Genomic DNA, 14,542 nt, shown 5'->3' with positions numbered 1-14,542 from the left:
ATGGGACTTGGTACAGATTCTATTTTGGACAAAATAATCTGATTTGCCAAATTTCATAAGGATCGGCCGACTATATACGATCTTCTATATATCTAATAATATAAGATGCGTGGCGCCACCTAGCGGACTGCGACTGAACTGCAAGGGTATATCAACTTCGGCTCCGCCCGAAGTTAGCTTTCCTTTCTTGTTTTTTTAACTCTTTAGATTTTGACATTCAAGAAGGTGGAATAATTAAAAACCTTTCCAAAGACGTAAAGAATTTTTCGATAGCTTCAGTGGCTCTGAAGTTATACGTATTTTTAATTTACAAAGGTTTTGGAATTCGGTTAGTTTAAAAATTTTAATTAAAAATTTTCCGAAAAATGTATTTAAAATCCAAAATTGTTTCATAGTTGTGGGAAACCAAATTATTTTAACAAATTAACAGAAAGGTTTGCCATTTCCGATCGTTCAGTTATATGGCAGGTATAGGATATAGTTGCCCGATTCTTATTAACATAGGATTAGATTGCCCAAAACGGAAACCGTACACAGTCCCATCATTCTAGCTTCAAAAACAACAAGGTTAAGAAAATTATCCTAATAAAAATTTTGCAAATCGGATAAAATTTCCCAAAATGCAATCTGTACTAAGTCCCATCCTTCTAACTTATAAAAAAAAAAAGTTATGGCATATCCGATCAATCATATAATAAACATGTATTATATCTCAAAAAAATGCGCAAAGATAAAAAATTAAAAAAAAAACTGGAAATTACGTTTTTCCAGATTTTCTAGTTAAACCAATTGTTGAATATAACCATTTATTTTGGGTGTGCGATATAAAATAATAAATATTAGAAAAGTAATGGCGGAGTTGGTTTGCCTGGTTTTTTTTTTTGCTTTTAATTCATGATTTGGCCCAAAACGGTGGTGGCTGTAATTTAAGTAAAGCAGAGTTTTATTTATATGCATTATATGCTCAGTGGGGGCATATGCATATAAAGCTTTCTACTCATAAAATTTTGCATTCTTCTCATTAAGACATGAGACACTGAAACACAAAGCAGAATTACATCAAAATTTGCCATCAAGCAACGAAGTTCGAGATTAGCCGAGTGGAGAGCGTTGTGGTTTCTAACACGGGAGGGCCTTAATTCTAATCCTAGTTGAGTCAATGTTTATATTTTGCTTTTTAAGCCCTTTTTTATTTGGATTTTATTTTTGAAATATTTGAAAATATCTTATGTACAAAATTTCATAAGGATGGGCCGACTATATCCTATAGCTGTCATAGAACGATCGGAATTGGCATAACTTTGGTGTTTTTTAAGTTAGAAAGATGGGACTTGGTCCATTTTGGGCAAAATATTCTTATTGGCCAAATTTCATAGGGATCGGTCAACTATATCCAATAGCCGTCATATAACTGAACGATCGGAAATGGCACAACTGCAAGGGTATATCAACTTCGGCTTCGCCCGAAGTTAGCTTTCCTTTCTTGTTTTTCTTTGGGACCTCAAGATTGGTACCTCAACCGACCCGATTGACATTTCTTTCAGAAGCTATTCAAGAAATTAGATTTTTACAGCTTTTTCAAAAAGTTGTAGAACAATAATTGCTCATTTCATATGAGTCATATGACATTAACAAAAATCTCCAATTTTATTCAGGATTGCCAAGATAAAAATATAGACAAACAGACCCACTGGCTTCATTTTGAAAGAACTGTAAAAATCGAATTTCTTGAATAACTTCTGAAAGAAATGTCAGACCGGGTCGGTTGAAGTACCAATCTTGTGAGTCTTCTCATTAAGACATAAGACACTGAAACACAAAGTAGAATTACATCAAAAGTTGCCATCAAGCAACAAAATTCGAGGTTGGCCGAGTGAAGAGCGTCGTGGTTCTTAATACGGAGGGCCTGGGTTCGAGTCCAACTTGAGTCAATGTTTACGTTTTACTTTTTAAGCCCTTTTTTATTTGGATTTTATTTTTAAATATATAAACTAAAATCTGAAAAGATATACTCCATATTTTTTAGGGTATTGACCAAATATATGCAGACTCCAAAAAGGAAAGTTGTCAATCAAATACACACACATGTATAAGTAAATGCAAGCTTCACAGGAGGCTGCACAAAATGGGTAGCTGCTTTAAAGGGTATATCTTGAGTTAACGGATTTTGCCAGATATGAGCGATATATCAAAAGTTGCGTCATCTCAAAATCTATCTCCACGTGCAATATAAAAAGGATCAATCGACCAAATTTTGAAAAATAATTTTTTTTCTTAAAAAAAAAGTTTATTTTCAGTGTATTTTTTTTTGTGTACTATATAGACGTTTGGTCCCAAAGAAAGTGAAATAGATATTTAAAAACCCCTTTCAACGGTGTAAAGCTTTTTTTAATATCTTTCTTAATTATAAAGTTATGAATTTTTTCATTAACAAAGTTTTTTTAATTTTTTGACGTAAGCTTAAGGTATTTCAAAAAGTTGTAGAACAATAGTTGCTCATGTGATAGTAACAAACATTTTCCAATTTTTTTCAGGATTTTTAAGATAAAAATAGTGCAAACAGACAAACCGACAAACCGACAACAGGCTTCATTTTGAAGAAGAAGAAAAAATCGAATTTTTCGAATAACTTCTGAAAGAAATGTCGGATCCGGTCGATTGAGATATCAATCGACGCGTATTTAGCTCTAGAATGCGAATATATAAAAATATTCTATCTGCGGACTAAAATGTGTCCACCAGCCTCATTTTAGTGATAAAAAAATTTTTTACTTTCACCCTAATTTCTCCCAAACCAAATAACTTTTGGAATATGTTTCGACAAAAATTATCTAATTGAAACAATACCTTTCGATTGGTATATAATTCATTTAGATCGGTTGCCTACAGAAAATTTTTAATTCTTCGGCTATATATAGAGTTTCCTCGCGCACGCCTAGGCATGCAGGTCGTCACCTCGTGGACTTCCGTCCACAGTGATAACACAAGTTTACACGCAAAATGCCTTTCGTTAATCATAATGCTTTTCTGATGTATGTTGGTCTACTAAACACGAAAATGACTTGCATGCATTTTTTTATGGTAAATTTTTTGTTTAATTCACTTTTGAAAAATTGTTTTTGGATTTTTGGAGATGTGCAGACTTTTTTAGGTATAACTCGCGTTCTAATGAACCGATTTTATCGAATTTTTTTATTCAAAGTGTACACTTTACTTGCAAAAACCAGCTATCGTTGATGAAAATCAAATCACTGTGGACGGAAGTCCACGAGGTGACGACCTGCATGCCTAGGCGTGCGCGAGGAAACTCTATCCAATTTACTCAAAAAAGTAAAATTTTTTTTACATGTTCGAGCCTCTACCGCCTGAAATTTCCAACGAATTGGAAAATTAATAAAATGAAAGTTGTAGCAAACTTACCATTAAACCATTAATACCATTAAAATAAGTGCTCATTCGATAAAATCGGTTCATTAGAACGCGAGATATACCTAAACAAGAAAGGAAAGCTAACTTCGGGCGGAGCCGAAGTTTATATACCCTTGCAGTTGGTTGTTCCATTTCTGATTGTTCATTTATATGGCGGCTATAGGGTACAGTTAGCCGATTCTAATGAATCTGATCTGATTCGATTGCCCAAAATGGAATCCGTAGAAAGTCCCATCATTCGAGCTTAAAAAACACCAAAGTTATGCCAACTCCGATCGTTCAGATATTTGGCAGCTATATGATATAGTCGGCCGTTCCCTTTGAAATTAGGCAGAACAGATTATTTTGTTCAAAAAAGAATCTGTACCAAGTCCCATCTTTCTAACTTAAAAAACAACAAAGTTATATATATATAGGATATAGTCCCAACCCTCTAACTTAAAAAACAATAAGGTTATGGCATTTCTGATCAATCAGTTATATGACAGCTATAGGATATAGTCGACCGATCCCGGCCGTTCCGACTTACATACTGCCTGCAAACGAAGGATGTGTGCAAAGTTTCAACTCGATAGCTCTGAAACTGAGAGATTAGTTTGCGTAGAAACAGACAGACGGACAGACGGACATGCTTATATCGACTCAGGAGGTGATCCTGATCAAGAATATATATACTTTATAGAGTCGGATATGTCTCCTTCACTGCGTTGCACACTTTTGACCAAAATTATAATACTCTCTGCAAGGGTATAAAAAGTCTGCACATCTCTAAAAATCCAAAAAAAAATTTTCAAAAGTGAATTAAAAAAAAATTTTACCATAAACAAATTTATGAAGGTCATTTTCGTGTTTACTAGCCCTACATGAATCAAAAAATTATGGTGCGATGTAAAAGACAGAAAGCTTTTGAAATTTTGTAAGCTAGTGTAATATAAGCTGCTACTTAGAGTATATCAACTGGATCGGCCGACTATATACGATCCGCTATATAACTAATAATATAAGATGCGTGGCGCCACCTAGCGGACTGCGACTCAACTTCGGCTCCGCCCGAAGTTAGCTTTCCTTTCTTGTTTTTCTTTAATTTCGGTTTTGAAAAACCTTAATCTTATAGTCTTAACCGCCATTCCATGGACTTTCGTGGACGCCCAGGGACTTTTGTCCTTCTTATGTTGAAGAATATTTAAAGATAAAAGACTGCTACAGGGAAATAAGAATTCTTAGGCCCCGCCGAAAAGGGTACAGATAAGCTGTAGTATTTTAAGTATTTTATTTATTTTCGAATGGCACAGGGGCAAAGGGGACTGTCATAGATTGCGCAGCTTGATAGCTGATAGAGACTACAAGATTATTTTACCCATTCGAAATTAGGGCAATAACCGATAGAACCGTTGGAAGCTCCCCAGAAATCACGTCCCGTTTGGCAGGTGAAGTACTTGATATGGGTACGTAAAAATAATGAACAACATTGATTTCCTGGGCTGATACTAAGTAAACGTTTTGAATAGTTTCACATAAACGTTTTGGGTCTTTTTTGCTTCTCAATGATAAGATCGTTATCGTTTAAAATCTTTAATAACAAAACTTTTTAAATATAATCATTTGAGCCAGTTTCCTAGCATTCGACTAAAATGATATGTGTTTTCAATATACATATAGGATGGGTTTTGTAAAGGTTAATGGAAACTTGAAAAAATATTTTGAGTTTCACAAAAATGGCGTAATATTTTATATCGGCTTCTTTATAAGTTTCTACGATTTTTACGATCATTGAAAGTTTATGAGTATCCACAGAAGATATTCTCAATTAAGCGAAAAGGCAGTTTTGAATGAAATGTGTGTTGAAAGCAAGGATTTTCATGGGCATATTTACATACAAATATATGGCTTCCGAACAAACAAATATTGCCAGTAAACTGCATCATCAACTATGCTTTGCCTTGGAGATCGTCACCTACCCGAGAAACTCAGTTCAGATTCATTAGTACTTTGTATACGATAAGCAGACGAAAGTCTAAGTAAAAATTTAAAGAAAACATTTCTGCAGATCAAGTTTGTTCAAAATTCGACTCAACATGCTGCCAGCAGCCTTGTTTCGCCCGATGACTTTCCTTGGTCTGGGACTGGGGGCCCTCATGTTCCTGGGATACTGCGTTTACTTTGACCGGAAGCGGCGGTCGGATCCCAACTACAGGCGGCTTGTGCACGAGAGGCGTCATCGGCAGCGCTTGCAGACCATGCGGCGTCACGTCGCCGATCGGGAACAAGTGGCAATGGCGCTCGACCCCAATGACCAGGCGGCCCTCGAGCTATACTTCCTCAGCGAGATGAAGACGGGCGAGGAGCTCATCAGCCAGGGTCGCCTGGATGAAGGCCTGACGCACTTGGCCAACGCCATTGCATTGTGTGCGCAGCCGACGAAGCTCCTGGAGATTCTCCAGGCCACCTTTCCGGAGTGTATCTTTCGGCCGTTGGTAGCCAAGCTGCTGGAGATGCGCCAGCGCAACTGAACTGATCGTCGGTCTTCGATCCCGTTACAATCCCTTCCAAATCCTCGGGTACTCTGGTTCCGAAAAGTCTTCGTTTCCAGACAAGTGTGCGCGGTGTTTACATAGACTACTCTATGGCCTCCATTGTAACAATAAATTTCAGGTGTCTTTTTTTTAAACAAACTAATGTTTTATTGTGTACTCCTTGGACTAGAGATGTATATAGAGATGGTGTATAAATTTCAAATAATCACATATCACATTGCTATCATTGCTAATACATCGACTTCGGTAAAACCATATAGAGTTAAACAAATATGAAAGGAACTCTAAAAGAATAAATGCAATTAATCCATTCCACAAAAGCTTAAAATAATATTGAACATGTATTTTACTCCTATTGAGCCAACAAAGTCGACTGTAAAGCTATTAACTATAAGCTGACTTAAAGCAGCAGCGGTTGCATATTGTTTCGAATATTTCGTCGGACTATGTTCAGAGGTAGCAACTCCAAATTGGTTGCTAGCTCTACTTGCTTTACTTGTATATACGCAAAGACCTATGTATATCTTAAGAAAATGGATTATCCTAGTTAGATACGATTAATCAAGCGTTAGAGAATAAATACAACTAGTACAGCCAATTAAAATAATAAAATTTGTTTGTTAGGAAATATAATAAGAATATTTTTTTAATTCAAAAAACCTTAAAATTTTTTGCATACTTCTGTTTGTTTTGGGACAAACAATATAATTAATCCATTTGAAAAAAAGAACAAAAATTGTATAGCTCCTGTGAAAATAGTTTGATTAGGCAAAATTAGAATAAATAACTACATAAAAAATTTCGTTTTTGGTGGAGGGGAGGTCGCGGGGCAAAATATCGATACAAACCTGATCTGATGGATATCAGTGTAAGCGCTAAATCGGAAAGCTCTTATAGTCTCTGAAAATTACGCGTACATACGGACAGACGGAAAGCATTTTTCGCCGCCAAAAAAAATTCATTTTCAAGTAATTACTTCCCGTTTATCTTTAGATATGAGGTTTTAAAAAATCGTCGAATATTAATTTATAAATCCTTTCAAACGACATTCTAAGATAGCTCATTAGTTGCAAAATTATAAAGTTTTGTAAGTTTAAGGAATTGTAAAAAATTTAAGAACAAAAGTTGCTTACATTTCAGTAAAAAATATGACCAACTTTCCCAAAATATTCACAAGCTCAATGAAGAAGAATGATTCTATTGATGAAAACATTATATTAGCTAATTGGCCATTGACTCAGAAAATTCGTTAGAGCTTCAGCGTTGGTGTATCATACTTACACCAATAGAATCACTCTACACAATTTTTAATACATCATATTTTTGTGTATTTATTTGACATTTAATATTTAGATTATATACTGTCTGTCAGTCTGTCTGTTTTTACGCGAATTAGTCTTTCGGTTTTAAAGCTATCAACTTCAAAAATTTTCCTTTGAATTTTTGGTTTTCACTTGGTATTTTCTTGGTATTATATCTGATCCTTAATATATACATATATATAATAACACAAGTTTACACGCAAAATGCCTTTCGTTAATCATAATGCTTTTCTGATGTATGTTGGTCTACTAAACACGAAAATGACTTGCATACATTTTTTTATGGTAAATTTTTTGTTTAATTCACTTTTGAAAAATTGTTTTTGGATTTTTGGAGATGTGCAGACTTTTTTAGGTATAACTCGCGTTCTAATGAACCGATTTTATCGAATTTTTTTATTCAAAGTGTACACTTTACTTGCAAAAACCAGCTATCGTTGATGAAAATCAAATCACTGTGGACGGAAGTCCACGAGGTGACGACCTGCATGCCTAGGCGTGCGCGAGGAAACTCTATCCAATTTACTCAAAAAAGTAAAATTTTTTTTACATGTTCGAGCCTCTACCGCCTGAAATTTCCAACGAATTGGAAAATTAATAAAATGAAAGTTGTAGCAAACTTACCATTAAACCATTAATACCATTAAAATAAGTGCTCATTCGATAAAATCGGTTCATTAGAACGCGAGATATACCTAAACAAGAAAGGAAAGCTAACTTCGGGCGGAGCCGAAGTTTATATACCCTTGCAGTTAAGGTTGTTCCATTTCTGATTGTTCATTTATATGGCGGCTATAGGGTACAGTTAGCCGATTCTAATGAATCTGATCTGATTCGATTGCCCAAAATGGAATCCGTAGAAAGTCCCATCATTCGAGCTTAAAAAACACCAAAGTTATGCCAACTCCGATCGTTCAGATATTTGGCAGCTATATGATATAGTCGGCCGTTCCCTTTGAAATTAGGCAGAACAGATTATTTTGTTCAAAAAAGAATCTGTACCAAGTCCCATCTTTCTAACTTAAAAAACAACAAAGTTATATATATATAGGATATAGTCCCAACCCTCTAACTTAAAAAACAATAAGGTTATGGCATTTCTGATCAATCAGTTATATGACAGCTATAGGATATAGTCGACCGATCCCGGCCGTTCCGACTTACATACTGCCTGCAAACGAAGGATGTGTGCAAAGTTTCAACTCGATAGCTCTAAAACTGAGAGATTAGTTTGCGTAGAAACAGACAGACGGACAGACGGACATGCTTATATCGACTCAGGAGGTGATCCTGATCAAGAATATATATACTTTATAGAGTCGGATATGTCTCCTTCACTGCGTTGCACACTTTTGACCAAAATTATAATACTCTCTGCAAGGGTATAAAAAGTCTGCACATCTCTAAAAATCCAAAAAAAAATTTTCAAAAGTGAATTAAAAAAAAATTTTACCATAAACAAATTTATGAAGGTAATTTTCTTGTTTACTAGCCCTACATGAATCAAAAAATTATGGTGCGATGTAAAAGACAGAAAGCTTTTGAAATTTTGTAAGCTAGTGTAATATAAGCTGCTACTTAGAGTATATCAACTGCGGTTCTCCCGAATTTAGCTTTCCTTTTTTGTTTATTTAAATGAAAATTAATTACATTTCAATGCACATACATACATATGTAAGTTCAATAAAATTGAACGTCTCAGTTGCCGTGTAAAAATGATGTAATTTTAATTGCATAAATTGAGCGGACTCGGTCTGCAATATAAACTAGTCAGAAAGTTGTTGGGAGTGGAAGTCCCACACTTACCTTAATGGCTCATTGTTGGTTATCGTACGCCAAAAATAATACGATTTTGAGAAAATGACATCAAAGCAGTTTTGTAATACCTGTTTATATAGAAAAAATAATGAGAAAGAAAAACAAAGCATTAAGTTTTTACCATAAATTACCAGAATTAGAAGCAAACTATCATTATATGAATTTTAATATCGCAAATTGCATATAAAAAATATTCTTGTTCGGCACGTGACTGATTTTTTTTTGTTTTTCTTGCACGTGCCGAACAAGAATATTTTTTATATGCAATTTTGTACACCTATATAGCATATTTTCGTCACTAAAATTGATATCAGATATTTTGGGTTTCGCATGCAGGTTCGTCACCGGTACTTTACCTCGTCAAGAGGTTTTTTTATATGATATCAGTTGTTTTTTTTGTATATATTGATCTTCAATTATTTAAAATAGAACGCATAACATATAGAATATATATACATATATGGAAGTAACCTCTGGACAGGCGATTTACACAGTTTGCAATACTTTAATTGTAAGGATAAACATCAAAACTAATTTTTTTTAACTCTATAGATTTTGACATTCAAGAAGGTGGAATAATTAAAAACCTTTCCAAAGACGTAAAGAATTTTTCAATAGCTTCAGTGGCTCTGAAGTTATACGTATTTTTAATTTACAAAGGTTTTGGAATTTGGTTAGTTTAAAAATTTTAATTAAAAATTTGCCCAAAAATGTATTTAAAATCCAAAATTGTTTCGTAGTTGTGGGAAACCAAATTATTTTAACAAATTAACAGATGAGAGGCCTATCCTTATGAGAGTTCCACTATATAATAAATTATTAAAAAACAAGAAAGGAAAGCTAACTTCGGGCGGAGCCGAAGTTGATATACCCTTGCAGTTCAGTCGCAGTCCGCTAGGTGGCGCCACGCATCTTATATTATTAGATATATAGCGGATCGTATATAGCCGGCCGATCCTTATGAAATTTGGCATATCGAATTATTTTGCCCAAAAAGTAATCTGTACCAAGTCCCATCTTTCTAACTTAAAAAACACCAAAGTTATGCCAATTCCGATCGTTCTATGACAGCTATAGGATATAGTCGGCCGATCCTTATGAAATTTTGTACATAAGATATTTTGGTCAAACATAACATGTGTGGAAAGTTTTAAGTTAGAAAGATGGGACTTGGTAAAGATTCCATTTTGGGCAAAAAATTCTTATTGGCCAAATTTCATAGGGATCGGCCAACTATATCCAATAGCCGCCATATAACTGAACGATCGGAAATGGCACAACTGCAAGGGTATATCAACTTCGGCTTCGCCCGAAGTTAGCTTTCTTTTCTTGTTTTTCTTTGGGATCTCAAGATTGGTACCTCAACCGACCCGTCCGACATTTCTTTCAGAAGTTATTCAAGAAATTAGATTTTTACAGCTTTTTCAAAAAGTTGTAGAACAATAATTGCTCATATCATATGAGTCATATGACATTAACAAAAATCTCCAATTTTATTCAGTATTGCAAAGAAAAAAATATAGACAAACAGACCCACTGGCTTCATTTTGAAAAAACTGTAAAAATCGAATTTCTTGAATAACTTCTGAAAGAAATGTCGGACCGGGTCGGTTGAAGTACCAATCTTCTGAGTCTTCTCATTAAGACATGAGACACTGAAACACAAAGTAGAATTACATCAAAAGTTGCCATCAAGCAACAAGGTTCGAGGTTAGCCGAGTGGAGAGCGTCGTGGTTCCTAACACGGAGGGCCTGGGTTCGAGTCCAACTTGAGTCAATGTTTACGTTTTACTTTTTAAGCCCTTTTTTATTTGGATTTTATTTTTAAATATATAAACTAAAATCTGAAAAGATATACTCCATTTTTTTTAGGGTATTGACCAAATATATGCAGACTCCAAAAAGCAAAGTTGCCATTCAAATACACACACATGTATAAGTAAATGCAAGCTGTAACAATGATGATGATGTCCTTGAAAGTCATAAAGGATATGAAATTCGAGTCCTAGGCGAGGTGTTAAGTTTGGGAGGGGTGCCGCACGCAGTAAGACAAATCTTCCGGCTCTGGCTCGCCAGCTAATGGGGTGGTATTCTTGCCACGCCTCCCAAGGTGCCTTTTTCTCATTATTCACAAAAAAAAATCTGCGTGCATGGGGCAAGCTTCTCTAGGTAAGAGATCGGCTACTCATCTTGACCATCGGGAGAAAGGATTAAGGAAAAATAGAAAAGTGGGTTCCTTCGCTACGGACTACACTGCCGAGGGCTCAAGACCTCCGATGTTGTGAGGCTTGTTTGCCCACCCTGCCTGTGGCTAACTCGGTCCTGGATACAAGACCCATGATGTTGGTATTAGCCCCAACCTCGGCGGTCTCCAGGGGATCAGTTAAGTAGGGTCAAAAAAATAGAGTTAATTAGCACATTATAAATATTTATTTAATTACTAAAAGAACTAAGACTAATTGCTAAAACGAACATAATAATAGTTGAAATATTGGCAAGTTATGAATATTGATATAAATTGTATAAATAAATAAAAATTGACAAGAATTGGATTTTCAAAAATAGTAAAGAAAAATTTGGCATAAGCTAGGCCTTCCTATTAAAGTATAAATGTAGAAATTGCTTCGAACATATAAACGAACATATAATCGAACATATAAACGAACATATAAATGAATTTGCGCTCAAACTTGAGCGAAAATTTGCCAACGATCTGGGTCGAGCGACTTAAACTGAGGTATTTAACATTAATTTGAACTTTTAATTTTCTTTCTTTTATTTAAATTTTAAATTGGCCATTGTGTTTAGGAGGCATTTCTTGTTCTCTTTTATAAGCTTATGGATTGCATTTAATTTTCCTTTCTTTTGATAAAAATTTCTAATGAAAAAGAGTTTTCCATTTACACTCACCCCAATTTTGGTAATTCCATCGTCGAAAGCGCTTTCTCGGACTTGGGGGTTTGCTGAAAATTTCGAACTTGAAAATAATAATATAAAAAAACAAGGACATTTCGTTAGCCTGAAATACACTGTGGGCCCATGGAAAATATTTTTTTTTTTCTCTTTTTTTTCTTCAAAGGTTAAGTCTAACCTTACCACCACTTCGACCCAAGTTTGGCCAACTTTCTCCTCTATTTCCTTTTACAATTTTTCACTCCAATGGCACGAAGCTGATTTTTGCCATTGGCAATTATTAAAATACCATTCTTACTCACTAAAAAAACTTATATTACTTAAACTAACACTTATTTGGGAGCCGGAATCCCACGTGGATTCGCTGCTCCGATTTTTCCCGGCCAAATCTCTCCGTCTTTTCACGCCGGGATCGCCAGATTCTCAAAAGTGCCCCGGGTCACTCACAGGTCACTTTTCCTTCGGAAAACTGGCGAACTTTTTCGATTTTGCTCGCGGCGAGGAAAAATTATGCGCTATCGAGCGCGGTTGGGATCAAACTGCCGCTCGCGCCAAGGGTTTGATGGGGGCTTATCGAGTCAAACTCAAGCCCATCGATTGAGTCTTTTTAGTTTATCTGTTTTTTTTTTGGTCTATCTGATAATCTGAGCCCAACCCGGAATTTTCCCGGCGAACTCTGCTCCTGCTGCTTTGCGTCGTGGGCTTCCGGAATCCTTCAGATCCGTTCCGACTCGTTGGGGCTGCCTGACGTCCCCTCTGTTCCGGCAATAACTATCCTTTCGCCGAGCCTAGTCATGAAAGAGATACTTGACGAGAATTCCTAACTGACCCGTACCCCTTTCTTACCTCCACAGATCCAGAACTGGCCACAAAAACGGTGGGCTTTCCTCTTGGACCTTTCCGCCCCTGGAACTACGCTCCTCGTTCGCCGATTATTTCCACTTAACACTTGGACACTTAGGTAAACTCAACCGAATCTGAGGAGGTGCAATGAGGGAATGCTCGCACCGACGCCAAAAATGGCGCCGAATCCTCCTTGGCCTTTGCCCGAAGAGACAATCCTCCAAAATGGAAAGTTGCCATTTTACCCGGTAGCATGCTTCTAATTACTCGCAAAATTACTCTGCTTAAAGTTTTTGTAAAATATTTCTTGCCCTTCTTTATAAGCCACCTCTCTAGCCCGCAGATTATACTGACGCTCATTCTTCTCATTCTGTTTCCTCAGAACCTCGCAAGCCTTCTTCCGGACTATTTCCATAGAGTCCTCTTTTGAAAGCGCCAAAGACCTGTCCTCCAAGAGCCCTAAAGCTCTCAACAGTTTGTAGGATGATCCTGAGGAGACGAAATTCTGGCCGAAAGCCATATAATAAGGGCTAGCACCCAACGCAGAATGAACCGCTGTACGTAGAGCGCAACAAATACTGCTGAGTTGCTCGTCCCAATCTTTCTGGTCCGGTCTGACATAGGATCTTATTGCTGCGATGACTGATCGGTTAACCCTCTCCGATGCGTTCGACTGGGGCGAATAAGCAGCGGTCAAAGTGTGTGAAACAGAATATTCCCTTAGAAATTTCTGAAAAATCTCAGCCCTGAACTGCGTTCCATTATCGGATACAATTGTTTCCGGTACGCCGAAAGTATGAAAAAGATCTTGCTGGAGATATTTAATGACCACGTCTGCCGTGAATTTTTTTACCGCCTTCAGAAATACAAACTTTGAGTAGTGGTCCAACACTATGAATATTCCGATGTTCCCACTCCGAGACCGGGTGTACGGACCGAGAAAATCTATGTAAAGACGCTGGAAAAATCGCTCTGATACAGGAGCCACACCCATTAGAGGTCGAAGAGTTTTATTTGGGGCCTTAGTGGATTTACAAACTTCACAAGCTTGCGTATACGACTTCACATCGTTGACTAACCCTGGCCAATAGTAGTATCGCCTCACCCTTTCCAACGTCTTGTGAATACCTCCATGAGAAGCAAGAGGCTCGTCATGATTCTTTCTTAGAACCTCGGCAACTAGCTCCTCGGGAATCCACAATTTCCAATTGAAAATGTCATGCATCTGGTCTCCCGTTGCATGTTCTGTTCTCCGGTAAACGAGTCCATCTACCACTTTCAAATCTGGCAATTGGTTCTGATTGGCCTTGATTTTCTCTATAATTTCTAAATACTTGGCCGACCTGAATTCCGGTGCCTGCAGATCTATCAAAAGCCCGTGTCTCGCCTCTATGGCAGCTAGTTCCGCCTCATTGACCCTAGACAAAGCATCCGGTACAATATTCATTTTCCCACTTCTGTGTTCAATACTGAACGTGAAACCTTGCAACTTTAGAGCCCATCGAGCTAGGCGCGAGTGGAGATCCGTCTGACTCATGAGCCATTTGAGTGAAGCATGATCAGTAATCACCGTAAACTCATGGCCTTCTATATACGGCCGGAAACGTTTGATACAAATTATGGCCGCGAGACACTCCTGTTCAGTAACCGAATAATTCCTTTGGGCTTTGTTTAATTTTTTCG

At 36.7% G+C, this 14,542-nt stretch overlaps 1 protein-coding gene across 1 annotated transcript; it reads left to right on the top strand.

Moving 5' to 3' along the window:
- The first annotated feature begins 5,531 nt into the window (after positions 1-5,531).
- On the top strand, positions 5,532-5,939 carry LOC6502911 (mitochondrial import receptor subunit TOM20 homolog B). The gene has a single exon (XM_001963569.4). It carries the CDS (start codon positions 5,532-5,534, stop codon positions 5,937-5,939), a length of 408 nt encoding a protein of 135 aa, XP_001963605.2.
- Positions 5,940-14,542: the final 8,603 nt, after the last annotated feature.

Source organism: Drosophila ananassae, chromosome XL (genome assembly GCF_017639315.1).
Source record: "Drosophila ananassae strain 14024-0371.13 chromosome XL, ASM1763931v2, whole genome shotgun sequence".
Classification (NCBI taxonomy): Eukaryota; Metazoa; Arthropoda; class Insecta; order Diptera; family Drosophilidae; genus Drosophila; species Drosophila ananassae.
This window is presented reverse-complemented; position numbering and strand designations above follow the sequence as displayed.

Bases quoted from the DNA above. Each gene is read 5' to 3' on its own strand.
- LOC6502911 (XM_001963569.4), top strand. From the start codon at position 5,532: ATGACTTTCCTTGGTCTGGGACTGGGGGCCCTCATGTTCCTGGGATAC.